Source organism: Sabethes cyaneus, chromosome 3 (genome assembly GCF_943734655.1).
Source record: "Sabethes cyaneus chromosome 3, idSabCyanKW18_F2, whole genome shotgun sequence".
Classification (NCBI taxonomy): domain Eukaryota; kingdom Metazoa; phylum Arthropoda; class Insecta; order Diptera; family Culicidae; genus Sabethes; species Sabethes cyaneus.
The window spans coordinates 222,794,160-222,804,278 of record NC_071355.1 but is presented as its reverse complement, the minus strand read 5'-3'; the positions used below and the strand labels follow the sequence as shown (position 1 = coordinate 222,804,278).

The window sequence follows — 10,119 nt, the reverse complement described above, 5'->3', positions numbered from 1 at the left end:
CTGCAACAACAGATCGACGCTCAACATCGCCAGCAAACGTATCTTGACTAACTATATCGCCGATGGTCTCGATTCCTATAGCAGTACTTGAACGATCCGCTTTTAGGTCCCAGCGGAGTGCGGATAATCCCCAGGGAGCTCTTATTAAGCTCAAGAATCGAGTAGAGCAGTGTGAAGCGCGGGTGCAACCAACGGTGGACCAGCTATCAGCGTTGCGGACACAATTGGAATATTGTCGCAAGCTTTTGGAAACGTTCCAATCTGGTGCTAGTGCGAGGGGATTGTTTCGACGACCGGAAGCTACCGGTATACCCCGTCAAGAGGATACACACGTACCAGAAACTAGTCAGCTGAGTCAAAAGAAGTCGACTGGTGCCGTTCCCAAGTCGGACCGAAAATCGGTACCCGCTCGTGGGCAACTTGCCAGCAGCAGCCGATACCCACCAATCTTCCGCGGATCCGATAATACGAGAAGCCGGCTTGGCGTCGGTAATTGAGCTGAATCAACCTGTTAAAAGGTGGCAAACTCAATCGGAACCGTCAAGTAAGCGTCTTGCCTCGAATTATTATATGAAAGTATCGGAGCATACGTCGTCTGTCACCTAACGTAAACAGAAAGCAAGAGAATTTCCCATTGCAATCAGGCCTCCTTACGCAACAACAACTAGCTGCAAAGCAGTCCCTGGCTAAAGATCTACCGTGATTCAGCAGTGACCCGACCGACTGGCCAATAGTTATCTCGTGCTTCAACTATACAACGGAAGCGTGTAGTTTTTCGAATAGTGAAAATATGCTACGGTTGCATCGGTGCTTATCGGGTCCAGCATTTGAAGCGGTACGCAATAGATTAGTTTTACCAGCAGCGGTCCCTCAAGTGCTTGAAACATTACGCATGCGGTACGGGCGTCCGGAATTACTTATCAATGCCCTACTTCGCAAAGTGCGCGAAATGCCAGCTCCAAGATCAGATCAGCTAGAAGGACTGATCGATTATGGTATGGCGGGGCAAGCCTTATGCGACCACATAGTAGCAGCGAATGAATACGCTCACTTGTCAAACCCTTCACTTATGCAGGAACTGATCGGCAAGTTACCCGCGGATCAAAAAATGTGGGCAGGATACAAACGAAGGTTTCAACACGTCGATTTGAAAACATTCGGTTATTACATGGCGTCAGTGGTGCAGGACGCATCTAGCGTGGTGAGTTTTGATGCGGAGTGCAGGCAGCACAGCGTCCGTGACTATCCAAAAGGTACAGTAGAACCGAAACGTTGGCCAGAACAGCACAATTGTGAGAACTGCAGTAAGCCTGGACATCGAGTACAGGATTGCGTCAGTTTCAAAACCGCGTGGATGATCGTTGGAGAAGTGCTCAGGCGCTGTGACTTTTCAAAAATTGTTTATTTGATCACGGCCGCAGGGCTTGTCGGAAGCGGAATCTGTGCGACATTGCAAGTTGTCGGTTCCGTCATCATACACTCCTACATTCTCCGGCTGGGCCACCATCGACACAGATCGCGGATATTCATACTCATCGACTTGTATGCTCGTCAACGCTGTTTCGTATTATTCCGGTGACTATTCATGGGACCCAACGCTCGGTTAACACGCTCACCTTCCTTGATGAAGGCTCAGACCTAACGCTAGTGGATAGTGATTTGGCAGCATCGCTAGGCGTAAACGGTAGCTCTCAGCTCAGCCTCTCTGCCCCAGGTGGACAGGCAATGCAACACGCATGGAAAACGGATCTCAGCGCATTTCTCTAGAGGTTAGCGGAATGGGACACGAGAAAAAATACAAGCTGGTTGATGCCAGAACGGTGAAAAATCATCGATGAATCATAAAATCGAGGCCACCGATGTACTCGCCGTTAGAATCCATGCAATCATGGTTCGATAACCCACGAATGCTCAAGTAGGGAAACTTGTGGATGGTTACCGAATCGAGTCACTGGAACGGCAGGAAACGAGGTCAAGTCGCTCGTAGGACTCAAAATTCGCAGGATGGACGGAATGGACAAACTCTTGTTAAAATTGCGAATAAGATCGCGGTGTGACCAGTGTCCAGGCTGGCGATGCTGGTGAAAGGAAGACGTGAAGACCCAGAGAACTACGGACTACACCCGGGGGAGACAGTCACCGCAGGGAGCGGTCACCTGGTCACCCGAGCTAACGCCGTCCCCGAAGGGAACCCAAGCGGCGCTTCGCAGCGACGTGTCGAAACGGAGCGTCAAAGTGACATACAAAGCGGAGCGGCGAGCGAGTGAAAGCGTGTGGTGAACCGGATGCTGATCTTTTTTTCTCTGTGCAGTCGTGATCGAGAGCAGATGCTCAAACTTACGCTACAAGTGATGCTTACAAAACTTACTAAAGTGGATTAAAGCTTACAACTAGTTAAAAGCTAAAATGGAACTAAATTAGATTATACTATACTTAAAACTAGTTACTTATCGCGGTAAAACTTAACGTTAATACTAGCGTAGTGCTTATACACTTACCTATTCTAACATCCATGCCTAACCTAGAATAAAGTGCACTACGTGCAGCGCGCAGCAACGTGCTAGAGCAGCCCGACAGGCATAAAGGACACTAAAAAGTAAAAAATTATTATACAAACGATGATCAAATGTAATGAAATTATTTTCTACAGACTTGAAGCCTATTACACAATTTGCTGTCAAATAAATTGCCTTTCCTTTCGGCTGCAACATTTATACTTCAAATATTTATTTATATCTTAAGATCCAAGTAGGGTAGTTGATCCAGTAGTTGTGGTAGTACCAATAGTTGTGCTACTATTCATTATTAATGCATATTGTCGTCACCGTAGCATTTTAGATAAAACAATTACATTCATTATATAAAATAAGTTTTAGAAGTATTGGTAGTTAGACTACACCATTTAAAATTAAAGCATTATTTGCTATAATGCCAATTTTCCAAAATCCAACGCGCAGTTGGAGCGCACAACTATAGGCGCTCATCTATAGTTTTGCTACGATGTTTTTTCACTTAGCAACCTAGCAATGTATATGAAATACCACAATTAAAGGAACATCAAACTTAATTAAGGAAACATTAGCGCAACTGTTGGTACAATATAATTGAATCGGAAAATTAATTTTTTCTCTATAAAGCTTTTCGAACAACGAAAGCAATTGTCTTGCCTTGTGACAAATACCTTGTATTTGATAAATTTATATCCCACAAGGATTAATTGAAGCATATATCTCAATAAACAAGCAAAATGAAGTTATATTGTGCTTATTGTCGCAACTAATGGATCATCTACCCTAACTCGAAATTAATATTCTTTAATGAAATGCAACTTCTTAGCTGTCTAGAAAAAATATTATCCGAAGCAAGGTGAATTAAAATAGGTAAACTAGTTTTCACAGTTTGTAGAACAGAAGTGCGCGGAACGATTGGTTAGCAACCATCGACGCTGTTTATACTTTCAACATTTTCCGCTTTGTAAATTTCGGTGATCGTCAAGAGTAACCAGGGTAACCTAGCGGGGATGAAAAACAAATTTGAACATCAGAAAACCTCTCTTGACCAAGCTTGGCATACACTTTTCGGTTCGATTTTGCTCTTTTGATTACTGCATCTCAGCCAAGCAAAATTTGAAAAAATGATGTATGGGGCGTTTGTAGAATTTGTTATTATCAACAATATTGCTGAAGTACGCATTACTGTGCGTTTTGTATTTATGGCGCTATGAGGCTGCTACCCTCTTGGTAGCAAATAGAGCGCTCTTTTTGCTACCAATCGCATTGCTGCCCTACAGTGCCATAAATACAAAAGATAAAACTTCACTTTCTTCAGCATTAGTATAGATAATTACTAGCTCTACAAATGCCCCATACATCACTTTCTGAAATTCTACTTGGTTGAGGAGCAGTAATCAAAAGAGCAAAATTAAAGCGAAAAGTGTATGCCAAGCCTGCTCTTGACTAACCTTGATCTGAAGAAAGTTTTCCACAAAATTTCCACGGTGGCGGAAAATTTGTAACAAAAAAAATCGGAAAAACTATGTTCTAATTCTTGGAAAATCCTCAAATTTCCCTTTAGAGTTTTCTAGGACAATAGGAGAGCTCGAACTTTTTAAATATTGTTTTCATTAATAATCTATTCTTAAGTCAAAATTGATAGTAGGACTATTGGTTATCAAAATTTTAAAATTTCCGTTCACTTCATAACTCGATAGTTTGCTACCCCTCGCACGTGGCAGTTCAAGTTAAAACATTGAACGCACTCATTCAGCCAACATGTACATTACTGGGTGAAAACATTCTTTTCTGTACCTGGGAAAGTCGAACTAAAAGGTATAGTGTTAAAAAGTTAAAAATTTACCAAATTCTTTTATTCCTTTGTAAAATCGACGCGTAAATCGTAATAAAAGAAGATTTAAAATTATTGCTTTATAGAATGGTTCGCGGTAACCAATACAAACCAAGTTAAAAAACAGATTCGGTAGGTAGAATAGTGTCCACCTTTCGTTATCGTTTCATGGTTTCACTATCCTCTGTCAGTGTTATGAATGACGTTTACTCGACAAGAAGCCAGGAAAAGAAACCCATACACACTCGTGCACTCTAATTACCGTTTTCTTCGTGTTTTCGTATCGTCGGTATTCCATTACTCATTGCTTGCATGAATGAAGAGTGATTTTTTCCCTTTTGGGTGTTTGTGCTGGGAGCTTGGATGATAGCTTGTCAGTGCAGCACACGAATACCAACGCGAAACGAGGAAAGTTGCCATCCTAGTTTTAAATGCTGAACGTTTGAATGCATTAAACATTAATTTGCAGTTTTGCAGTAGCGTTGTTTGCTGGTTCAGTTTGAGTACATTGAAAATTTTATTTAATAACAAATTTCGTTGATAATGATAAACACAGCAACGTGATTTTCTAAACGATTAATATTTAATTAGAGCGTGATGATAAACATTGAGCAAAGACTTTATCCTATGACGGTGACTTATTAATTAATTGACGATAGATTTAATGTTAATTTTGTTTATCTCTCATATACATTTTAATACAACAAAAAATTAACTGTTACACAATTCGGGGTAAGTAATATTGGATGACTTTGGTCATAGAAATAATACTTAACCACATTCTGGCAGCGCTGCCCTTGTGCAAAGAAATGTGGTGGCTCGCTTCGACTTCTACAGTCGTAGTGTTAGCAGAATAAGTTATTGATTTGCCTGTGCTGGCCGGAGGAGCTGTGGTACGGATATTGGCAAAACGGGAAAAATAATTTTTCGCTCGAAATTGAACAGCTAAAATGATTTAGCATTAAGTGCTTAAGTTGAATGTGGCTTTCGTGAGAAGAAACAGGCAATATACGGTAAGCGAAGGTGCGTGATGCGGTGCGGGAGCTGGCGAAAACTTTCTCGCTAATCGACTCGGTTAGGAATTTTTTTCCTGTGATTTCACGGGCGGATACGGGCTCCGACGAATCAGATTCTGACGGTCGCTGAGACACGGTCGCAACGATTGCCACAGAATAGTCATCAAATCAAAAACGACCAGCGAGGAAAAGTTGCGAATGTTGTAAGATTATGCTTCGTAATTGGACGAACTCCACTCGAATCATCATGTCGTCTGCAAGGGCAAGTGCTGGAAACAAGCAGCAGCGGTGACCGCTGACGGCGAAAATCGCCTTTCGTTTAGCAGTTTTTGATCCAAGATAAGAGATTGAATTTTAGTCCGATAATTTTCGCTGTCGGTTGGAATGTGGTGGCTAGTGGAGCTTCGGGTCGGGTTGGGATTTTGCTGCAAGTAGCAGCAGAACGGAGGCACAGCAGCTAATGAATATCATCGGTGCAGATAGCTTGTGTTGTGTATGATAAATACAATTTGCTTTCATGGGGATTGGCCTCTCCACATCTAGCTGCTTGCAATGTGTGCAAAGTGTAAGCTGCGTTCTCGATTAAAGTGATTTAAGAATGTAAACCGCAATCTCGGCAAAATAAGTGCTGTGTAGGGCTATCACTCGGTTCAGGAGAATGTGCCGTGTAATGTTTGCTCGTTCCAGGTGAAAGCTGTCCCGTTTATGGAGCTCAGTTGGATTGATGGAGTATATTTGGTCATTCAAGCTATTGTGTCAGTGATTCTAAGATTCTGAATCGTCTTATTAGATTAGGTTGATTTAGTAAAAATTATGCTGTTTTGAACTATAAAAAGATCAGTGTCAGTTTCATGCGAACTACCTATAAGGCAAGCAATAAGTTTAGTTTTAGTTTTTTCGTTGCTCTGCTCTTCTAGTTATTCTCGCATTACATCATCAGGGCGATTCAGGTTGAGTCAGATTATCCAGTAATGATAATAGGCATTTATGGAGGCATACCAAATGAGTCACAGAGTATCTCCTTGATATTAATGATGTAACGGATAACAGGCATTAAGCATAACTACCTAATTGAAAAAAAAATCTCAGAAATATTAAAATTTATAAAAATTAAAAATCATCTAATTTTTTAAAAGTAAAACTGTGCTTTAAATTTGCGTCATAGCTTACTAGACATTCGGCAGTTAGTTCATGTTCTGCTAACATTTCCGTTTTCTTAATTGTTTTAAAAGATTATCTAATTTTCGAAGCACATCATTGTCGCTAGATATGTTGGATGATTGGCTAATAGGCCTGGATTTTATAACAAATATATTCCTAGCTTTAAAAGCTACTTTATGTGCTGTAAAATAAAATTTATCCATGATAAATTTTATTAGATTTCATTGGACGTGTACTATTGTTTTTTTTTTTAAATTTGAGTTTAATGTGAATATAATAGGCACTGCCTTCATCCTCATTTATTAAACCAGTTTTGCCGATAGTTTCGCTGCTATTGTTTTATTTTATTATTAAAATGAAATACTCATGCATAACTATTACGATGTCAAAACGCAAACTGCTTTAAACAGGTGAGATGTGCTGGTTTTTATACCATTTAAAAATTATGCAAAAATTGTTGGAGTGTTTTCGAGAAAGTCTGACGTGCCATGAATAAAGTCAACGTCAAAAATGTAGGGGATTTTTGCCGGATTGGGAAATTAGATTTGTGGATAGTTATACATATTTTTCGGTGATTCCAGCCAAAGCAGCATCAAACTCAGGAAAGCCACACACACACGGTGTGAATGTATAAGCTAATCGAATGAACAGAGAGCTCAGTTTTGCGTAGTTTTCCGTGGTGAGAAGAAAGTGTGAAAGAAGAAAGCAGCATACGCGCAAAAAAAGTGTTTTTAGTTTTGATCCGCTTCGCCGGAGAGGCAAACCCACTGGGGGTAGCTGGAGAGGAAAGATAGTAGTTACAACAGTGCAAGTTTGTGTTGGCATTCGGGCCATACTTCGAGAGCGACGAAAATTGTGGGGAACTAGGTTCCCCTGCGGAATAAGTTGTTCGTCTCCTTTCTCATCTCCGGAAAAGTATTCAAAGGAAGTGCAGATAAGGCAAGCAGAGCGGAGGTGGTTCCGCTGCGTCGTTGTTGCACGGAAAGATGGCATCCGGTGACACGGCGGCGATCGACACGATTGACGTGGAATCGGCACTGTCCACCAAGAATTCCGAGTACACCACCAGCAGCAGCATCTACAATCGGGGGGATCAGCTGCTAGAGCCGGACGAATATGGTAAGTGGAATGTTTTCGGAATGTTTGCCGGTTGGTTGGGTGTTTTGTTTTATGTTCGTCCTTGCCTCGTCCCTGACTCAAATATGTATCCGGCAGAATAAGTAGGTTAAAGATGTGCCGGCTAGTATTTTTTCCATTGTTTTTTTTTTTATGAAAATGCAACTTTATCGTAACAAAAAATTGTTGCAAATGTATCATTCAAGATATTACCCATCGCTATTTACAACTTTTTGCTTTTTTTTTTGGCAGAGCTCGACTCGACTGTCGCTTGTCACTGTCGGATCCGCTTAGTTGGTTTCGAGGTACGATGCTGGTCTAACAAGTCAGTCGTCGTATGTTCGAATCTCGGCTAGGCGGTGCTACTAGATAGAGTCAGTAGGATTGTTGCACTAGCCCCGTAAGTTTCCTGTACTCTAATAGCCGGCTGCGAAGTCTGACGACAAAGAAGGGTCAAGTTCTCAACAGGATGTTTATACCCATTGCTTTGCTTTGCTTTTCGACTCGGCTGTTACGTTAAAGGTCTTTGTCTTCTGAGGCCATCCATGAATCAAGTAATTTTTTCATATCTTCATTGGGAATATCATCGAATGGAAAAAGCAATAAATCGTACGGCACAATAACTGGCAAATATAGCGGGTGGGATATTATTTCCAATTTGTGTGCTTCCAAGTAGGTTTCATCGGGTTTGGCGACGTGAGAACGAGCATTGTCATGCTGTTATATCAATTATTCAGGCTTCTGTTAATATTGTGGCCGTTTTCGCACAGTAATCCAGGCTCAATCGCATCAATTGAATTTGTAATACTGTTCTCCAATGATGGTTCCGTTCGGTTTTAACACTCACTTATTAAGCAGCTTGTCATCCTAAGACAAAGTCTGTTGAACAAGGTTTCTCCAGTTAGCTCGGTTTTGGGCTACAGCTCTCAAATTCCTCGGACACCGAGTACTCTCCGCCAGATCTCGCTCCAGCTGGTCTAACCATCTTGCTAGCTACGCTCTTGGTCGTCATGCTCCTGCCGGATTTGAGGCAAACATCATCTTTGCAGGGTAGCTGTCTGGCATTCTTGCAATATGCCATGTTCATCGTATCCGTCCAGTCCAGCTTTAACCACCTTTTGGATGCTGATTCTGTTTTAATAGCACATAATAAATTTTGGCCTATCCGACGATCTGGAATCGCGACTGGCCAGTCTTCAAGACTGTCATTTCTTCATGATGCGATGAAAATAAGATCCTTCTTTTTGCGACTGGAGCAGTTTTTCTCATATGGAAAAATGACGCTCAGCGTCCTTTATCTTTAAATCGATAAGATTCTAAGTTTTTGCTTTTGGGATATTCTCAACTCAACTGAATAATTCCCAAGCCAAGCTCTAGCCAGCTCAACTGGACAATTTTTTTTTTTTGATGGTTTTAACCCAAAGGGTCATTCACCACACTGGACAATTCCCAAAGTAGCAAGCTCTTTAATTTACGCGCTATTAAAAGCTTTTGGCCTTCACACGAACGGTCGTCAATATCCAAATCACTGATAAATAAAGGCTCTCCGCTTTCGTTCAAAATTTAGCGGTTTTTGAGTGTCTCGGCACTTCTGTAATCTATAGCCTCTGTACTTACAGCAGCTTTTCGGCCATGTTTTTGAAACTCGATGCGCTTCCACTATCCTTCTTTTCTTCGAATGAAAGAGGAATTATGTTTCCTGCAAATGACCATTATTTGGCATGGAAACAGACAGCTTGAATTTCAATACCATTAGCAGTATGCTCGCACCTTACGCTTAGCTCCACTCACCTTGTACAACATCTGGCTGCAGCTTTTTCTGTACGGAAACCTACTTTTTCTTCATGTCTTCCTTAGATTTGACCTCCTTGGGGTGCTTCCGTAGTGCCTGCCCAGTATATTATACCTCAGTATTTTTGCGTTGGGAGGGCTCATGTCCTTGGGTATGAAAGCGACCCCGTTGGCTTCGTATCACTCCAGGACTTCCTTCGATTAGTGGCACGAAGTTAGATCCGGCCAGAAGATCGCCAAATCATATATTTGTTGGCAAACTTTGAAAAATTTTGCTTCCTTATTTCCTCCGGAACATCAAACTTGTACTGGGCGGTGAAAAATAAAAATACAGGGTAACTGTTACCTTGTAACCACCCAAGTGGTTACCAAGGTGTTGTTTAATTTGCAAAACTTCGTTACACAAGTTTGCAATAGACCGGGTACCCAAATGAAGAATAGATTTTTGATCATTCATATTATAGCCTTTGTTCAAGTTAGTTTTGAAGATTGAACAAGATTGAAGTATAACATATTGGCGACGAGGATTTAAACTCGAATTCATCGCTTTGAAGGAAGAGCCACTAATTCAAAATGGCAAGATCTGGAGGCGATTTTCAAGACTTGTATCAGCAAATTTTGCGACAGAATAAGGAGATGGAGGAGCAAAATCCTCGGATGATGCAGATTATGGAACGTTTCAGCATTCAAG

At 41.3% G+C, this 10,119-nt stretch overlaps 1 protein-coding gene across 5 annotated transcripts in view; it reads left to right on the top strand.

The window, feature by feature from the left end:
- The first annotated feature begins 5,230 nt into the window (after window positions 1-5,230).
- The window catches only part of LOC128741782 (phosphatidylinositol 4-phosphate 5-kinase type-1 alpha), a 91,535-nt gene continuing 86,646 nt past the window's right edge, over window positions 5,231-10,119 (top strand). For 4 of the 5 annotated variants that reach the window (XM_053837819.1, XM_053837818.1, XM_053837816.1 and 1 more), the window contains exons 1-2: window positions 5,231-5,357; window positions 7,103-7,640. In XM_053837819.1, the coding sequence (XP_053693794.1) occupies window positions 7,508-7,640 (133 nt within the window). In that variant the 5' untranslated portion in view covers window positions 5,231-5,357; window positions 7,103-7,507. Of the gene's footprint in view, window positions 5,368-7,102; window positions 7,641-10,119 lie in introns of all 5 variants that reach the window. The other variant, XM_053837817.1, reaches the window with a different exon arrangement.